Source organism: Piliocolobus tephrosceles, chromosome 4, assembly GCF_002776525.5.
Source record: "Piliocolobus tephrosceles isolate RC106 chromosome 4, ASM277652v3, whole genome shotgun sequence".
NCBI lineage: Eukaryota > Metazoa > Chordata > Mammalia > Primates > Cercopithecidae > Piliocolobus > Piliocolobus tephrosceles.
In genome coordinates, this window is record NC_045437.1 from 151825671 (window position 1) to 151845801 (window position 20131).

General features: G+C 38.2%; 1 protein-coding gene across 7 annotated transcripts in view; it reads left to right on the forward strand.

Annotated features, from left to right (window-relative positions):
* Nucleotides 1-20131, forward strand: part of FAM13B (family with sequence similarity 13 member B) — a 103744-nt gene that overhangs the window by 8101 nt on the left and 75512 nt on the right. For 4 of the 7 annotated variants that reach the window (XM_023195528.1, XM_023195573.1, XM_023195538.1 and 1 more), the window contains exons 2-7: nucleotides 5622-5788; nucleotides 7688-7879; nucleotides 8317-8529; nucleotides 14888-15065; nucleotides 15366-15507; nucleotides 19677-19772. In XM_023195528.1, the coding sequence (XP_023051296.1) occupies nucleotides 7723-7879; nucleotides 8317-8529; nucleotides 14888-15065; nucleotides 15366-15507; nucleotides 19677-19772 (786 nt within the window). In that variant the 5' untranslated portion in view covers nucleotides 5622-5788; nucleotides 7688-7722. The remainder of the gene's footprint in view (nucleotides 1-5621; nucleotides 5789-7687; nucleotides 7880-8316; nucleotides 8530-14887; nucleotides 15066-15365; nucleotides 15508-19676; nucleotides 19773-20131) is intronic. The other 3 variants (XM_023195547.1, XM_023195565.1, XM_023195579.1) reach the window with 2 other exon arrangements.

Below are 20131 nucleotides of genomic sequence, written 5' to 3' on the forward strand. Positions count from 1 at the left end.
GTGACTTTATTACTTTTGTTCTGATTTGAATAGCTTGACATCATGATTGGAGGTTATAAGATAATTGACTGTGTCCATGAAACCCTTTTGAGAGTTTCTCAAAATTAGCCAAGCTGTTTGCCAATAGATTATCTCCAGGAGTAACCACTTTTTATCTGAATACTTTGAATAAGAGAGGAATAATGAGCCATCTATGGGTGAAATGTGTTACATATAGTGATTGTAACCTGTGAAATATATGTGCTATATCTAGTACCACAATTTGAAAACTGTAGTCCTACAAAATATGCTTGATTCCATTTTCATTGCAGTTTTGTGGAATCACCATGGAGGATTGTTCCTTCAAGTAATATGTTAAAGTGCACGTAGATGAACAGATTTTTAGGAATAGGTATGTTAATATTTCCCACATTGTTGCAAGAAATAGCTTATACTCTTTTTTTTGGTTTTATTTTTTAAGGCAGTGAAATTCCCACCCTTTTGAGCAATAGAGCCCTCTTTAATTTAAAAACTTTCTAGTCCTGAATTCTGTGTTAGTTATACTTTGTATCTGATAAATTACATAATGGCAAAGTGACTGTGAACTTAATAACAGATTTAAGTGATTTGGTATTTTCCCGATTGTGTTAGTCCATTCTCCCACTGCTATAAAGAACTGTCAGAATAAAGAAAAGAGGTTTAATTGTTTCACAGTTCTGCCTGGTTGGGTAGGCCCCAGGAAACTTATAATCATAGTGGAAGGGGAGGCAGGCAAATACTGTCTGCTGTTATTATCTATAGTATTGATATTGGTGCTCTACCCCTTTTTAAAGGCCCCCACTACTGATTTTAGTAGATAAAGTGTAAAGATTCTGTGCTATTAAGAAAGGTATGTTTCATTTGTCAAAAATCAGTTGATTGTAGATGCTGTTTTGGTTAATATAGCTCTGCAGTATATTTGGAAGTTGGCTAGTGTGATGCTTCCAGCTCTGTTCATTTTCTTCAGGATTGTTTGTGTTAATCAGGGTTTTTATGTTTTTATACAAAATTTAGGGTTTTTTTTTCTGTTTCTTTGAAGAATGTTGTTGGAATTTTGATGGGGAGTGCATTGAATCTGTAGACCACTTTGGTTTGTATGGATATTTCAACAGTATTAAATTTTTCGGCCCATGGGGTGAAAAAGGGGTATGTTTGCTGCTATTATGTATGTGTATATTTGCATATGTGAATGAAATTGAATGGAATGCAAAAGTACCTTGAGTCCCTGTAGAACTTAGGTTGATAGCTGGTGTATGAAGGTACGCTTTCTTGAATGTTACCCAACTTTGTTGATAATTGGTGTTTAATTGCATGGTTTCTGGGCCAGGAGTAGTGGCTCATGCCTGTAATCCCAGTGATTTAGGAGGCTGAGATGGGAGGTTTGCTTGAGCCCAGGAGTTTGAGGCTACAGTGAGCCATGATTGGGCCACTGTACTCCAGCCTGGGCAACAGGGTGTGACCTCAACTCAAAGAAAATATATATGTATATATATATGTGTATATATAGAGCTTTGTAATCACCGTTATCTCATGGTGAGGTATATGATGTAAAATTCAACATCATTTCCTATTCCTTGTCAACAACACCATACTAGGCAACTGTCACTTGTATTTAAAATAATTTTGCTGTTTGGGGCTGGGAGTGGTGGCTCATGCCTGTAATGCCGCGGTGTGCAGATCACCTGAGGTCAGGAATTTGATATCAGCCTGGCCAACATGGCGAAACCCCATCTCTACCAAAAAATACAAAAAAATTAGCTGTGCATGGTGTCACGTGCCTATAATCTCTGCTACTCAGGAGGCTGAGGCATGAGAATTGCTTGAGCCCAGGAGACAAAGATTGCAGTGAGCTGAGATCGTGCCGCTGTACTCCATCCTGGGTGACAGAGTAAGACTCTGTCTCAAAAAAAAAAAAAAAAAACCAAACAAACAAAAAAAACCCAAAAAACCTTCTCTCTCCCCTTTCTCTCTGTCTCTCTGTATGTGTGTGTATATATATATATATATACACACACACACACACTTTGTGTGTGTGTGTGTGTATAATTTTGCTGTTTGGATTTATAACAGTATGCTTTTGGAAATACTTGGTTATTTTTAAAGTCCACACATTGTATTCTCTTGTGTCAGTCCTTTTATTGAACTGCTGCTTTCTTTGCATTTTATTGATTTTATCTGCTAGGACATTTTATTAGAGCTCTTTGGGATATTTTTATATGGTGCCTGCTGCTGTTTTCCTTTTTCTTTTTTAGACCGTAATATTGTAGTTTAGGTGTTGCATTCATTTTCTAGGACTTTCATGACAAATTACTACAAACTAGGTGGCTCTAAAAATAATAGGAAGTTTTCTCTCACAGTTAGGAGGGTAGAAGCCCAAAACGAAGTGTCCACAGGGCAGATTCTAGGGGAGAATCTTTCTTTGCCTCTTCCAGCTGCTGGTGATTCCTGGCATTTCTTGACTTCTGGCAGTATAACTCCAGTTTCTCCGTGTCTTCACATGCTCTTCTTTCTCTCTGTGTGTCTCTGTGTATACTTGTCCTCTTCTTATAAGGACACGAGTCATTGGATTTAGGGCCTGCCCTAAATCTAGGATGATTTCCTCTTGAGATCCTTAACTAATTATACCTGCAAAGACCTTATTTCCAGATAAAGTCACATTATGAGGTTCTGGGTGGACATGAGGTTTGCGGGGAACACTATTCAACCCACCACAGATGTGAAGGGAGTGTTTACATGATTTAAGCTCTGAAAAGGGGTAGGAAACAGGACTAAATAATGTCGACTACTTTGCAGTTTGCAGAAATGTTACCTTGGGCCACTCTCCAGTCTGAGAGTTCTTAGCAGTGTGCTCTAGATACAAGTCCCAAGTGAAAGATTAGCTGCTGGGGCTTAGACCATAGGCCTGACCTCTGGAAGTACCTGTTCGCAAGCTAGAAATAAGTGATGACTTAAAATGTATGTAAGACTATAAGGCCAGGCGTGGTGGATCATGCCTGTAATCCCGGGACCTTGGGAGGCTGAGATGGGTGGATTGCCTTAGCCCAGGAGTTCAAGACCAGCCTGGGTAATGTGGTGAAACCTCATTTTTACAAAAATTATAAAAATTAGCTGGGTGTGGTGGCCCATGCCTGTCTACTCAAGAGGCTGAGGTAGGAGGATCACGTAGGCCCGGGGAGGTTGAGGCTGCAGTGAGCTGTGATCACGCCACTGCACTCCAGCCTGTCTCAAAAAAAAGAAAAAAGACTATGGCCAGTTTGAGCACCAGATTATGACATTCTATCATACTATAAGTTGTGATAATTTACGTGGAAAGATAGTATAGTGATTAAGAGCTCAAGAACTTTGAGAATCACACTCTCTGGTTTCATATTCTGCCTCTGACCCGTATTATTTGGGTGGACTGTGAGTAAATTGGTGAGCCTCTGCAATGTCTAATTAAGGGTTAAAGAATACCTTAATACATGTAAAGTTCATGAAACTGCTTGGCATATAATAACTGCTCATTTAATGTTTGTTGCTGCTATATCCATCATCATCCTCAGGAGAGGGAGAAGCTCGTTGTCAGAAAGATTGATGCCTTCGATTGTTTTCCTACTGTTGAGGGTAAATTTTTACTGATGAATTCGTAAATTCCTACCTAGCCTCACCTTAGGAAAATGTGCTTTCAGGTTGTCCAGTTAGAGGTTGGGGGTAGTAGAGGACATGAGATGAGATAACAGGCTCCTGACTGGGAGCAGTGGCTTATGCCTGTAATCCCAGCAAGGTGGGAGAGATTCCTTGAGGCCAGGAGTTTGAGACCAGCCTGGGAAACAGAAGACTTCCTCTCTACTAAAAATACAGCTGGGCGTGGTGGTGTGTGCCTGTAGGCCCAGCAATTTGGGAGATTGAGGCAGGAGATTGCTTGGGTCCAGGAGTTTGAGGCTGCAGTGAGCCATAATTGCACCACTGCACTCCAGCCTGGGTGACAGAGTGAGACTCTGGCTCAAAAAAAAAAAAAAAAAGAAAAGAAAAAAGAAAATAGGTTCTTGGTTTCATTAACGAGGCATTCTAAACACTGAGTAGCCATTTTAGTGATGTATAGAACTTGCTCCCTGACAGACTTTTGTAGTGAGTTTTCATCCCCCTTTATGTCATGAGGGTATCAGCTTGACTTTTAATGTAAGTCTGTTAAATACCTTATCTCTGAAGTTAACTTTGAAGTTGTTTTCGAATGGATAGATTGGTAGATTAACTACATGTTTTAGCAGGCATTTCAGGATGTTTTGCAAGTAATTATCCACTAAAAGATTTGTTGTGGGAATGTGGGTTTCCTTACCTTCAGTTTTTAATGTTCCTCCTGGAGGTGTATGTTACTAATAGCACTTCTTTGAAAACCACACTGATTGATATTACTCTTCTGCTTTCCTGAAGTTTCTTGGGCAGAGTCCTGCAGTGTAGTTTACTGAGCTTATTAAAAGATTTGTTAATGGATGACTAGAATTCACAGAGGATAATAATACCATTAGAATTCACAGAGGATGATGAGATTAAAGTATTAAACACTTTACCAAACAGGTTCCCCTCTCTCTCCCTAGTCTAATTGCTGGTCTTTTAGCATTATGCAAACAAGAGAGAGGAGACTAGTTCTCTTGTTATCTCAGTTAAACTTAACAGCTGTACAGATATTATTCTTTTTTTTTTTTTTGAGACAGGGTCTCACTTTGTTGCCCAGGCTGGAGTGCAGTGGTGCAAACACAGCCCATTGCAGCCTCCACCTCCTGGCAGAAGTGATCCTCCCACCTCAACCTTCCAAGTAGCTGGGACTACAGGCACTACTATACCTGGCTAATATCTAAATTTTTTTTGTAGAGGTGGGGTCTCACTATATTGCCCAGGCTGGTCTCAAACTCCTGGGCTCAAGTGATCCTCCCACCTTGGCCTTTCAAAGTGCTGGGATTATAGCCATGAGCCAATGCACCTGGCCTGTACAGGTGGTTTCTTATTTTATATAAAGAAACCTAGGCTCAGAGACATGGAAGTTGTTCACCATCATGTATCTACAAAATGATGGAGTTAGTATTTGAATCTAAACCTTTCTGGGTCTGTTCTTTTTGCTCTTTTCCAACATATGCTATCGCTTCTCTAAATTAGGGAGCTCAGACAACCACTATGTTGTATACAAAAAAAGAAGAAAGTACTTAAGTATAATAGCAAGCTTAAATCATATCTTTGATTCTTTGATCTTTTGAAAATACTTCCATGTTTAGTTCTGAGTATCTGAGGAAATGAGTAAGGAATGGGATGGGGTAGGGTGTCTGCACATAATTGAGGAAAATGGATTATTTGAATGGTGTAGTCCTTGAAGATGTGTCCTGTCACATATCCTCCTTTGCAATTCGTTTATTTATTTATCTTCAGCAGAAAGATTCTTCTCCAGTTTTCCATCATCATCTGAAACCTTTTGCAAGGTATTGCCTTTAGGTTACAGATACATTTTTCAGACAGAAGAATAACTTTCAATATAGGTAATGTCTTAAGAGGACTTTACTGCTGCTTCTGTTAATAGTCTCTTCTGACAGTTAAAGATGTTGTGGGAAATTGAAGTAATTGTTTTTATCTTGTAGATTAACTGCTGAAGTACTGATCGAGTTCTGCATTTCTTCAATGAGGAACTACAGGCTGATCTTCTGCCATAATCTCAAACAGCCATAAATGATAAAAGAATGCTTGCTCAGTGAGGGTAGCTGGTGCAGACGCCATTTTTTAAACTTAGGTATTTAAGTCCTGAAAGGTAAGTTTTCAAAATGGTAACTATCTCCTGCTCTATAAATCCATAGAGGTTTTTTGAACTTGCCCCTGTGGCTGCTATTTGATTTAACTTGAGGTTTTATAGTTCTTAGCTGGCACCAGATACGTCGAAGAATGGATGTTGCTTGTCTGAGACTATGTAAATGTATGGCATTTTGCTATCTTAAGTTAATTTTTTCTTTTCTTTTAAGTTGGCTGCATTGTTTCCTAGTCATGTTGTGACATTCTTGATCCAGTGGGTATACACTTGATCCAGTGGACCTTCGTTTGTAAATTTACGAATTTTAGTAGACTTATCTTTGTGATTTGCTATCTTTCTCTTGCAGTGTGAAAGAAATTGTTTTTCTGGGGTGATGGAAAAAAGACCAGCTGGTGTCATGTTGTTCATTATCAACCTTTGAATTTTTCTTTCTTTTACAAATACTCTTTTCCTACATAAAGTAATAAATGTGTAATGTGTTTATTTTAGAAAATAAATTTTTCTTGGGATTACTTGTTCTCTTATGTGTCAGATATTGGAAATGGCCACCTGAGACATTGTTTTCTTCCACTTGTTTACTGATCACAATTCCTACAAAATTAGGACAAATAACTATTTCTTCTGAACTAGATGGTTCTGAAACTTTTTATTATGGGTAATTATGAAATAACACTGTTAAGGCCAGGCGCGACGATGTGTGCCTATAATCCCAGTGCTTTGGGAGGCCGAAGTGGGCAGATCACCTAAGGTCAGGAGTTCAAGACCAGCCCGGCCAACATGGTGAAACCCATCTCTACTAAAAATGCAAAATTAGCTGGGCGTGGTGGTGCACACCTGTAATCCCAGCTACATGGGAGGCTGAGGCAGGAGAATCACCTGAACCCAGGAGGTGGAGGTTGCAGTGAGCTGAGATTGTACCATTGCACTCCAACCTGGGCAAAAAGAGTGAAACTCCGTGTCAAAAAATGAAAAGAAATAACAGTGTTGATAAGAGGACATCTCTTATTGAAAGTTGATGTTGAGAAGTGAAAAATTTCTTTTTTACAAAAATGTATTACAGGCTGGGCGCAGTGGCTCACGCCTGTAATCCCAGCACTTTGGGAGGCTGAGACGGGCGGATCACAAGGTCGGGAGATGGAGACCATCCTGGCTAACACGGTGAAACCCCGTCTCTACTACAAATACAAAAAAATTAGCCAGGTGTGGTGGCAGGCGCTCGTAGTCCCAGCTACTCTGGAGGCTGAGGCAGGAGAATAGCATGAACCCAGGAGGTGGAGCTTGCAGTGAGTCGAGATCAGGCCACTGTACTCCAGCCTGGGCAATAGAGCGAGACTCCACTCCATCTCAAAAAATATATATATGTATATTACAGCTGCTCTATCATGTAGAAATAAGAACTCATTAATCTTGTTCTTATTAGCCCATCATTTATAAAAAGTAGTTATTAGATCATCACTTTCTAAAAAGGATTCTCTCCTGTTTGGACTTAGGAATTGAGGGATTAGATGAGCTTTATATGGCACAGTCCAGAATGGGTTTGGATTTACCTGTGTCATTAATAAGCTTGTTTAGTAAAGGTTTTCTTGGAGCCACATTTGATCCTTAATTTGTCTTTGGGACATTAATGCCTCTTCCTAAATCTTTGATGATGAACTTTGCTATTGTTTGATAAGTATGCAAGCACTAAAGGGAGCATTCAGCACTAACTCTGCGTAATAGGGAATGTGTTTAGATAATTGTACTGAACTTCATCTGTAGAACACACTATGGGCCTGCTAACTGGAGCATATTTAAATAGACGAGAACACATTCAGGTGTAAAGCATTTTTCTTTAATGTATCTAGTCATATTGCCACCTGTTAATCATTATAGTCTTTTTTTTTTTTGTCTTTCATTTGGCAGAAAAGACAGCTTTGATTTCTGGCTGCAAAAAAGATATGAGGAAGAGCTCCTCCCCTTCCTTGAGTAACTGCAACTCCGTTCTTGCTAACAAAATATTTGGAATTCCACTTGATGAGCTGCAGCAGGGAGGACATCCAGACAATGAGGTTCCATTCATAGTCCGCCACGTTGTGGACTATATTGAGGAACATGGTATACATTTCCTTACTTTGAGGGCTAGCTTTTGTTTTAATAAACACAACTTACCCCTTTTTGACCTTGGATTTTTAATTTTTTTTTTTGTATGGAAAGTCCAAAACAGGAAAAACTAGAAATTCTTTTTAATATTTTAGTGTGATTTTTACTTAAATTCATATGCTTAGAAATGACAGTTGCCCAGCCTAGAACAAGTTTTAGTGGGGGTGATAGGAATATTTTTAATGGATATAAGGGGTGGGATAAAATGGAATATCCCTTAGAACAGAGATAGTATGTTTCTAGATGTATAATTTGAAGGTTTTTAGTCAAGTCATGGGAGCCAAGAAAGGCTTTCCAAAAGTATGAGTATTTTAAGTTAATAGGAGAATGAATATATATGGTCAAGCAGTTGACTTTGCAGCTTATTGAATGATTGCCTTGAACTAATGTAGGAGGTCTGGAGCAACAAGGACTTTTTCAAGTCAATGGAAATGCTGAGACCGTGGAGTGGCTTCGGCAGAGATACGACAGCGGAGAAGAGGTGGATTTGGTTAAGGAAGCAGATGTTCCCTCAGCTATTAGCCTTCTTAGATTTTTTCTTCAAGAACTTCCTGAACCTGTTATCCCTGGCAGTTTACATATTCACTTGATGCAGCTTTCTCAAGGTAACATAATTTGATACATATCAATCAGTCATTTGTTGTTAATTTCCTAGTCTTTACCTTTTAGAAATCTTGACATGTAAGCAGTAAGTATAGTATTTTAGAGATCAATTTGTTATTTTCTCTTTTGCTTTTTGGGGCTGTATGATCTTGTCAAAGGAAAGGCAACTTCCTGGATCCCTCTAGTACTGTTTACTTTTTGTTATTGGTTTTATTAGCCTAAGATACAGGGTGAAGAAGAGGGAAGGGAGGAGACAAGAACGAGGAGTAGGAGGGGTCATCAAAAAGAAGAGAAATTTATGTAAGGTAATGTGTGTGGTGGCACAATGTCCAATAGTAGCCAAAGGTGTTGCTTAGTGGAGATATTACCACTATTAGGGTTTCTCATCCCTGGTTTGATAGAATTTCCTAGCAAAAGCAAGAAGATAACTTTGATTCTAGGCTAGGAATATACCTAAAACTTGTTCTTGGACACTTACCTAAAGGAAATGAATATCAAATTGAATATCAGACTCTAAGCCAAAGAAACAAAAAAAAGATTTATCTTTGTTAGGTTTTTTTGGTGGTGACTAAAAAGTAGTGCTTAGCTAGAGTGGAATAGGAACGGGAAAAATAGTGGTAGAGGCAGCAGAAAGGTCAAAGAACCAAGAAGTGAGGAAATGCTTCTGTTCCTAGAGCCAAATGGTAATCATATATATGTAATGGAGGGACATGCTTCATTATATAGGAAAATGTATAAAGTTGGCATACAACATTATATATTTCTTGAATTTTATACCTTTTCAGGCTGTTTCGGTATTATGGAGTTCATTTATTTTTTGAATCGGGGCTTCTAAAGAAATTCAGTTATGCTAAGAAATTATAACTACTTCCTTTATGCCTATCTCTATCACAGCTGGGCATTCTATAATATGTGTGTACATATCCTTAAGTATTATGTTGTCAGAGAAAGTGTATTTTTTTTTGAAAATGTTTATCTGTCTTTTTCTTAAATTTTAAACTGTGAGCCTAAGTTAGTTAGGTGTCTTTGATTTATGTATAAAGGTCAATGCAAAGATGTTCTGTGACCCTCTTACACATGTTTTCTGTACAGCTAAATCGTAAGGCTCACTTTGAACTTGCTATATTCAGGAATGGGTAACCTGATTCAGTTCTGTTCTTTTACTCTATAATCTGGATCAAAAAACAGGTTTTAAAGCAAAATGTTGTTAGTAAGGCTCCCCTTTTTTCAATTCATCACTTTAATTTTTCTCCCCCCAAAATTACGGTTTTTTGTTTTGAATTTTTGAATTCATTTTATTATTACAGGAATGTTTTCAAATGTTTATGTTGAGACACCTAATAAGCATTTTGCATTTATTAAATATGAACTGAAACCGTTATGATAAAGGTTTTATGAGCCTTTTTAAATAACTCTAGAGCCATTCTCTTTATAGTGATAGGTTTCCATGTTCCCTCTGTTAGCTGAATTGCAGACATATATTTAAAGTTGCAAGAGTCAGATAATCTTTCAGTCCTGAATGAAAATTTATAAATTAATAATTGCAATGAGATTTAATGGAAGCAAAGTCATTGACTCACTGGTAGTATCTATCAGAAGGTATTTATTTTTCACTAGGATCGTCATTTCAATTGGTTTTCATTTATTTGTTGTTTTTTGTTTTGTTTTTGTTTTGTTTTTTTAAATGTTCTTGCTCTGTCGGCCAGGCTGGAGTGCAGTGGTGTGATCCTAGCTCACTACAGCGTTGATCTCCAGGGCTCAAGTGATCCTCCTGCCTCAGCCTCCTGAGTAGCTGGGACTACAGGGGCCCACCACCTTGCCTGGCTAATTTTTTTAAATTTTTAGTTTTTAGTTTTTTTGGAGAGACAAGATCTTGCTATGTTGCCCAGGCAGGTCTTGAACTCCTGAGCTCAAGTGATCCTCTTGTCTCAGTTTCCCAAAGCATTGGGATTATAGGAGTGAGCCGTTGTACTTGGCCTGGTTTTCATTTAAAATTATGACAGCATCATGTACTATTGGGACAACTAAGTTCCTCTTCAAAGACTCAACTTTCTGATCATAAATTGTAAACCAATCCTACCCCTTCTTTTCTTTCAAAAATCGTGCATTTACCCTATTTGAAAAAGTATCAGTCTTAGCCAAGGCCTGGTTTTCATTTAAAATTATGATAGCACCGTGTACCATGTTGACATTCATGGAATTACAATACACATCTTGTTAATTATTCTTATGCTAACATTCACTTGTGAAGGAATTTAAGACATGCAAAAATGCTTATGGTCCATAAGTGCTTTCATGTTTAATATGAGAAATTCACTGTTTTCTTCTATGTTCCACTTACACATATATAATCATTGGCATGTATATGGATGTGTGCACATATACTCACATATACACCCATTTCTTTAATAGCTATTCTGCTAGGTGTGGTAGTATTTGAGGTGATATTTGCATTTGTGTTGTAATATCATCTTTTCATTCATTCATTTAGTTATTCTTTTGGGAAGATGTCTAGATCTCTGAACAGAGGTTCCTCTCCATTTACTGTAGATAATTTTGTTTGTTTCTTTAATTTTTTGAGACAGAGTCTTGCTCTGTCGCCTAGGCTGGAGTGCAGTGGGACCACCTTGGCTTACTGCAACCTCTGCAGGTTTAAGTGATTATCGTGCTTCAGCCTCCTGAGTAGCTGGGACTACAGGTGTGTGCTACCATACCCAGCTAATTTTTGTATTTTTAGTAGAGATGGGGTTTCACCATGTTGGTCAGGCTGATCTCGAACTCCTGACCTCAAGTGATCCACCCACGTTGGCCTCCCAGAGTGCTGGAATTACAGGCATGAGCCATGGCACGCAGCTGTAGATAAATAATATGATAATATTTTAATGTTCACAAATACATGACAGTTATTGCTTTTAAGACCATGAAAGAAGCACTGTTGCAGTTGCATTTCAGCTTTTCTTTTTAAAAAGTGGTTTCATTTCTCTGTGGTAGCAGGACAGTGCATTCACTGGTGTGGTTAAACCTTTCATTTAGACTAGGGTTTCACAGCCTTGGTACTGTTGATTTTGGGCTTGATAATTTTTTGTGATGGGGGTTGTGTACTGTAGTATGTTTAGCTTTACCATAGGCACTGTCTTCCCCAAAGTCATGACAGCCGTTCATTTGTCAGATGTTGACAACTTCTGGTTTAGACCATAATGATTAGTTCAACTGCTTATCCGTTGTGTTTTGGTAGAAAACATAGCTAGCAGTTTTGTGGATTAGTTAGAACATTTCCAGAAAATATTACAGTACTTGAAGGAATTGTTAGGGGAAACTTCTCTGATAACATACATTGTTTTCCCTGGATATGATTTAACTACGAAGTAGACTCCAAAGGAAAGAAATTTAAGCAAGTATGTATATATTTAATGTATTTTGAAGTGCTTCTGTGCCTTATTTGAAGACTTCAGAAACAGAAAATGAGTAGAAGAAATGTACCCAACAAAACTTTGGATAATGTTGATAGTATTTCAAATAAAAACAGTATTGCCCACAAGCTTACCACACCATCAAGTCAAATGGTGTAGTATGTTCAACATCTTTTTTCAGTTATTGTGTATTCATTCAGTGAATCCAACTAATGTGTATTGAACATCTGCTATATGCTAGGCATTGCTCTAGACCAGCAGTCCTCAACCTTTTTGACACCAGGGACCGGTTTTGTGGAAGACAGTTTTTCCACTGATGGGGAAGAGGAATGGTTTTGGGATGAAACTGTTCCAACTCAGATCATTAGGCATTAGATTCTCATAAAGAATGTACAATCTAGATCCCTTGCATGCACAGTTCACAGTAGCGTTCTTGCTCCTATGAGAACCTAATGCTGCTGCTGATCTGACTTGCTGCTCACCTCCTGCTGTATGGCCCAGTTCCTAACAGGCCACAGACTGGTCCGCAGCCCCGGCTGGGGACCCTTGCTCCAGATACTGAGAATTCAGCACTGAAAAAAACTAGATGAAAATCTCTGCCCTCATGGCTGGGTGTGGTGACTCACACCTGTAATTCCAGCACTTTGGGAGGCTGAGGTGGGAGGATCACTTGAGCCTAGGAGTGAGTTCTAGACCAGTCTGGAACGCATAGGGAGACCCTGTCGCTACGAAAACTTCAATAAATGGCCAGCTGTGGTGGCATTTGCTTGTGGTTCTAGCTACCTAGGAAGTAGATGTGGGAGGATCGCTTGGGCCTGGGAGGTTGAGGCTGCGGTGAGCCTCAGTGAGCATGCCACTGCACTCCACCCTGGAGTGACAGCCTGTCTCAAAGAAAAAAAAATCTCTGCCCTCACAGAACTAAAACGCTATAGGGGATAAAGGGAGAATGGATAAATAGATGATAAAAATAAACATATGGATAGGTATGCTACACATTAAGTGCCACAGAGCTGGAGAGAATGTTAGGTAGAATTTGTCAGTGTTGGTGTCTTCATTATATTGATAATATTAACTGCTTGCATTTTTGATACGCGATTTTCTAAAATAATCCTTTTCTGCTGAATGCTTAGGTTGTTAAAATTTCTCATCAGTTATAGGTACAGTGATTTAAACATTAATCCAGGGACTATTCCATCTGATTTTAAAATTGAAGTACTGGTACTTTTGAATGGACAGCTGGTAATATTACAAAGTATAGAAGAGTTGTTATTGGTTGCATTTTAAATTTTAAGTAAAACTCATGTGACTGTAGCCTTTCCTGATAAACTTAAAAATTTTGTTTTCGGCCGGGCGCGGTGGCTCAAGCCTGTAATCCCAGCACTTTGGGAGGTCGAGACGGGTGGATCACGAGGTCAGGAGATGGAGACCATCCTGGCTAACACGGTGAAACCCCGTCTCTACTAAAAAAAAAATACACACACACAAAAAAAACTAGCCGGGCAAGGTGGCAGGCGCCTGTAGTCCCAGCTACTCGGGAGGCTGAGGCAGGAGAATGGCGTGAACCCGGGAGGTGGAGCTTGCAGTGAGCTGAGATCCGGCCACTGCACTCCAGCCTGGGGGACAGAGCAAGACTCCGTCTCAAAAAAAAAAAAAAAAAAATTTGTTTTCTTTTTTCTTTTTTTTAATTTTTGAGACAGGGTTTCACTCTGTCACCCAGGCTGAAGTGCAGTGGCACGATCTCAGCTTACTGCAACCAGTGCCTCCTAGGCTCAAGCCATCCTCTCACCTCAGCCTCCTGAGTAGCTGGGACCACATGTGTATGCCAGTAGTACACTCGGCTAATTTTTGTATTTTTGGTAGAACAGGGTTTTGCCATGTTGCCCAGGCTGGTCTCAAACTCCTGAGCTCAGGCAATGTGCCTGCCTCAGCAAAGTGCTGGGATTACAGGTGTGAGCCACCGTACCAGGCCAAAAAAAATTTTTTTTTTAATCAACATAGTACTGGAGTCCTATTTCCTGATAAACTTTTTAAGACTAGTATTATTTTGCAGAGATGGCTAATATCATGACTGTAACCTTTTACCAAAAGGTTTTCAGTAAAATAATTTTAAGAATCTGCAGAAAAATACAAAATGAAACATAATTGAATTGGTTTTTACTCATGAAGCAATAAATCACTTTATTTTGAGAGGACCTCTGAGCACTTTTTTCTCCCAAATGGGATCCTCACCAATCAATGGAATTAATACAGGTCTAGTTTCTGCTAGTGAAAACTCATTGACACGATAAATACAAGGCCTATCTTGTGTGATAAAGTTTACTTGATAAGCAGAAACCAGCATAAATTTAGAGGAGAAAAACAGATGAGAAATGAGAGACCTTTTAATTTAGTTCTACTGATATTGCTGAAGTTAATTGTTTATTTTAGGAAGCCAGGAGAAGAAAATCACACTGTTACTTTGTTCTTTCCTTGTTTTTCCTTTCCAAGCTTAAAGGTATTGCTGATACTATTAACCCCTCAAATTGCATCTCTGCTTTGCTCACTAGTAGTTTGTATTGTCTGACATGGCCAGTGCATTTTGACTTTTTATAGTTGGCACTGGTGTGGAAACACAGGTATGGTCATGCTGGAGACAGTAGGACGAGAATTTAAAAAACAAAACAAAACAAAAAAAAGTAGAGAATTGAGGCCAATGAGTAATAGATGAGGAAAACATCCTCCAGCAATTAAGGGGTTGAGTTCCTTTTTTCCAGCTCCCCTTCTCCACCTCTTCTGTATTTCGTAAGTGAAATGGAAAGCCCTAAGGCATTTGCCCCTGGTAGAGGAGATGAAGAGGTTTTGAATTGTTGTAGTAAAAAGGTGATGTGGGTGGAGTAATGTGAACCTGGCAAAATATCAGAGCTTTGCTTTTTCCTTTATTTAAAAAAACCCTATCCTTATTGTTTTATAGATTATAATAATGAAGATGAATTTGGAAGAAAGTTGAGGTTCCTCTTGCAACAGCTTCCACCTGTTAATTATAGTTTGTTAAAGTTTCTGTGTAGATTTTTAGCCAATGTAGCATCACATCATGAAGAAATTTGGTCTGCAAATTCTTTGGCTGCTGTCTTTGGTCCAGATGTCTTCCAGTAAGTTGTTTCAAAAATTTTTGTTTAATTTTTAAAAATTAGATGCATGAAATTGAATCATTATATTGTCTCCCAAGGATTGTAGGTTGCTTGATGAACAATTATTTTTTATAGTAGATATAATTAATTCTTACAACATTTTTGTGAACAGGGTACAAATTAGGTAGGTTTTACAGATGGGAGAATGGAAGCACAGAATGGTGACATAAATTGCTTGTGTTCATAAAGTGTCTCATTGGTTGTCTTCTACCTTTACCTGTGATTGATTTAAGAACTCTCAATTTGGACTTTTATTCTTAGCATTTACACAGATGTGGAAGATATGAAAGAGCAAGAAATAGTGAGCAGGATAATGTCTGGACTTCTGGAAAACTACTATGAGTTTTTTGAGAATGAAGAGGAAGATTTTTCATCTAATGATTTGAGTTCAATTACTGAACAGGTGAGAATATTCTATTTGGAGGGATAATTTCTTTTTTCTTTTTTTTTTTTTTAGAATAATATGCTCTTAAAGACTTGCCACAGACATAAGTGGAATTTAAGTACTGACTTGGAAGTAATTATCTTGGTTATTACATGTAATCAGTAGGTGGCACATTCATGATTTTTTTTTTCCTGAACAACATCCTGTCCTCCATAATTCGATTAATAAGGAAAAGGCATTAAAATCAGAGTATACAGTAGAGATTTTTTGTTTTTGTTTTTTTCTAACTATTGTTTATTTTGTAAGGATAATGCTGTGTTTTGGTTTTTTGCAGAGAAACTGCTAGCATAGAGGAATATAGGCAAGGGGTGAGAAATTTAAAGTAGAGGGAAAGATTAGGTACACATTTTTAAAAATTTGAAGTTTTTCTTAAGTAATATAGCAAATCAACACAATAGTATAATTATCATTAATGGAAAGCCTCTGAATATTAATAGTTTAAGTGGCAGGTAATTTTTAAATTCTGGTGACTCTAGAATATTAAAATCTCTTTCTGAGGTTACCTTATAATCTTTTACAAAATTGTTTTATTTTTTATAGAGACAGGGTCTTGTTATGTTGCCCAGGCTGATCTTGAACTCCTGGCCTCATGCAAGCCTCCTGCCTTGGCCTCTGAAAGCGTTGGGATTATAGGCATGCGCCACCACGTCCAGCCACTTATAATCTTGATGGTTGAGACTATACAAGGCTCATATTTAACTTTCTCCTTTATGAAATAGGAATATTGAAGCTGAATAATTAACAATTTATTGTAAAGCCATGTTAGTCCAGTCTTCTCAGGTTTAAAATTTGTGATTTAGGTCTGTGTAGAAGTTTTTCTTCTGTACTTACGTGAAGTGGTTTGCCATCAAACTTTTATTAACGTTAAAACCTATGAAGTCACCTATATTTTGAGTGTTAGTTGGGGCTGATACTTCTTTTTTTAATGGATAATAATTCACCTGTTTCTTAAAAATGGTAGAATATATGGTAAAATGTCTTGCTGTCATCCATACTCACCTTTTCCTTCTTTCTTTCCTCCCCTTGGTTTTTTGTTTTTCCAGTTTTTAAAAGCAAATACAAGTAAATATTTTCTCACAGTTTTTTTCTACAAGAAAGTAGAATACTATCCACACTGTTCTGCCCCTTGTTTTGTCTCATCAGTTAACAGTGTGTCTTGAAGATCTTATTAGAATATAGAGAGCACGTTATTTTTTTTACACCTGTGTAGTTTCCTATTGTGTGGGTAGAACCTTAAAATTTATTTGATTTGTAGTATCAGTCCCCACTTAGAAAGGGGGTGGTACATTCTGGTTTTCTCAGAATAATCTTGGTATCTGTCTGCTTCTGGTATAATATTTAGAAGCTTCCCTGTCACTTTTAGATGTATTCACGTTTGCATGGTTGCTTCCCTTCATTTGCTGTGAGATTGCAAAGCATCATCTTTTGAGAGGTCGTGGATCATAACAGATTTTCATTAGTCCTGATAGTTCTTGTATATCATTACGTGGATTCAGAATTTTATTTTCTGGGCAGCCTAACTTTAAAAGAGTTTTTATGCTTTTGTGAACTTTTATGACTAATAGTTTTTAATATTTGGAGTTTATACTTTAGCTTTTCATGTTTCCTTTATGTAAGGTTTTTTTTTTTTTTTTTTTTTTTGAGATGGAGTCTCACTGTCACCCAGGCTGGAGTGCAGTGGTGTGATCTAGGCTCATTGCAACTTCCGCCTTTCAGGTTCAAGCAATTCTCCTGCCTCAGCCTCCTGAGTAGCTGGGATTACAGGCACCTGCTGCCACGCCTGGCTAATTTTTATATTTTTAGTAGAGACAGGATTTCACCATGTTTGCCAGGCTGGTCTTGAACTCCTGACTGATCTCAGGTGATCCGCCGACCTTGGCCTCTCAAAGTGCTGGGATTACAGGCGTGAGCCACTGCGCCTGGCCATGTAAGCATTTTTATCTTTGGCTTTCCCTCCCTCTCTCCTTTCTTCCCTCTTTCCCTTTCTCTCCTTCTCTTTTTTCTCATTTCTCTTTCTTCCTATCCAAGTATCAGGAACTTTAAAGGAACAGTAATAGATGCCAGATTAGAGCTTGCAGTGTGTAGACTGAGGATGAAACCTGTGTCTGTGTGTATATGTAATAAATTAAGGGGTAGAATTTGTAGCCTGAATTAATGATGCATGGAACTCTTGGCACATTTTTTGAGGGGTTCCAGTTATCATACACAGTTCTTGACTTAAAAACTTGGTTTAAGGAACTGATAGATCTCTAAATTATTCTTGCTTGAAGCAAAATGACCAGAAGAGGATAAGTAGATAGGTATGCCTTAAACCTTTAATGTCTTTTGATGCTCAAAAGAAATCTACCTGTTGGGGAGTTCTGCATGCCACCTTTATTTCCTTCCTTCCTTCCGTCCTTCCATCCTTCCATCCTGTCCTGAAACGGAGTCTTGCTCTGGTTGCCCAGGCTGGAGTGCAGTGGTACAATCTTGGCTTACTGCAGCCTCCACTTCCTGAGTTGAAGTGATTCTTGTGCTTCGCCTCCCAAGTAGCTGGGACTACAGTCACTCTGCCATGCCCGACTAATATGTGTGTGCGTGTGCGTGTATTTTTGATAGACACTGGGTTTTATCATTTTGGCCAGGGCCAGGCTGATCTTGAACTCCTGACATCAGGTGATCTGCCTGCCTTGGCCTCCCAGAGTGCTGAGATTGTAGGTATGAGCCACTGCACCTGGCCTATTTTGTTTATATTTCAGTTCAGTGATTTTCAAAAATGTAAGTAATGGCTGATAAAAATGAAATAATATACATAATGTTTGTGTTGTTTATTTTTTACATTTTTAAGATGATTTGACTTCTAAGAACTGGTAATGTCAACTTAATATTTATATCTTGACTTCTCTAAAGTCTGCAGGATATGCCTTGATTATGTTTTATATTTTGCTATAATTCAATATTTCTTTTATCCCATGGTTTTCTTACGTATGCTGAAATGTCTCTATCTCACATATATTGCATCAGTAGTTTTGTATTTTTTTTTTTGCACTAGAAAAATTGACTTAAAATACATTGTGCCTTACATTAAATAGAATGGTGAGGCACCATAAGGTAGTGTTGAATTCTGCATGTTTGCCCATGGATAGAAAAAAGGACATTAGGCCAGGTGCGGTAGCTCACACCTGTAGTCCCAGCACTTTGGGAGGCTGAGATGGGTAGATCGCTTGAGGCCAGGAATTTCAGACCAACCTGGTAAACAGGGCAAAACCCCATCTCTACTAAAAATATAAAAATTTTCCGGCTGTGGTGGCTCACACCTGTAGTCCTAGCTACTCTGGACCCTGAGGCACAGGAATCGCCTGGACCCAGGAGGCAGAGGTTGCAGTGAGTCGAGAACATGCCACTGCACTTCAGCCTTGGTGACAGAGTGAGACCTTGTCTCCAAAAACAAAAAGAAAAAAAGAGAAAATGATGTTAGTATAATTAAGCTTAATAAATGGAGTAGTGCGGTGGGTCCTGCGAGACATGCTGTAGATTTAATTGTCTTGTCCCATGTTGCTAATTATTTTCTTACCAATTTTTTTTTATCAATTCCGTCTCAGAATCTATTTTCTTATCAATTTTTATTATGTTTCTGGAATGTGATTTACAAATAACAAAATTACAGATTTATGAGGTTTTTTTGTAAGTGGATTTGATAACTTTAGTTTGATTTGTGAGGCAGAATTGATAAGGTATTTAAGCAGACATAAATATCCTCAAACTCAGCACAATTTGATTGTGTTCTTAAATATTTTCAGTTTCTTATCCATATATTTAAAGATGTGGGTAGACCTGGCCCGTCTTGGCAGTGCTTTGATTTTTCTCCTGATTTTAATATTTGAAGGAAGCAAAGTTTATCCAGCACTTAATTCTTTTATAGTTTCATCCCATTAATGCAAATATTTGACTATTAGGATCTTTTCCAGGTAGTAGATATTTTTATTAATAATATGAGAGAGATAGGTGGCTGGAGATGATGAATAGGGAGTGCTTGAAGGATGATGCAGAGTCAGATGGATTTCGTATGGATCCTTAAATGAATGAGAATCCAGTAGAATGGTTTGAAGATGGAGGTGATAATGATGTTTCTTTATACATTTGAGAAGACAGGTAGCAGCGTTCTCCACAAACTGGAGTCTGGAGAGCAGGCATTTCACGAGGCCCTAGAGAAGGGAATTATAGCAGTCAAAGAAAGAAGACATGTAAGTATGGATGAGGTTTTCCATAAGTGGAGTTGAGGCTGCTGCATACATAGAGCAAGTTCAAAATAACTTCTGAACAAAATAGTGTTGATAAGCAGAAGGTCAGGTTGACAAGGAGAGGATCAAGAAGAACTTCGAATATTAGTGTGGGGTAAGAGAGCGTTTTAATCCAAGTCTTTAATGCTTAGTTTAGCTCAAAATAATTGAGTCAGTTCTTAGTGCAGGAAGTTACTTTGGGAGGCCTTGAGGGGGAGAGAAAAAAAACCCACAGGTAATTAATTGTTCATGTCATGTTTTAGTTGATGATTATTGGTGAAAATACTAGAGACTGTCAATTTCCATAAAGCTTATTGCATTGA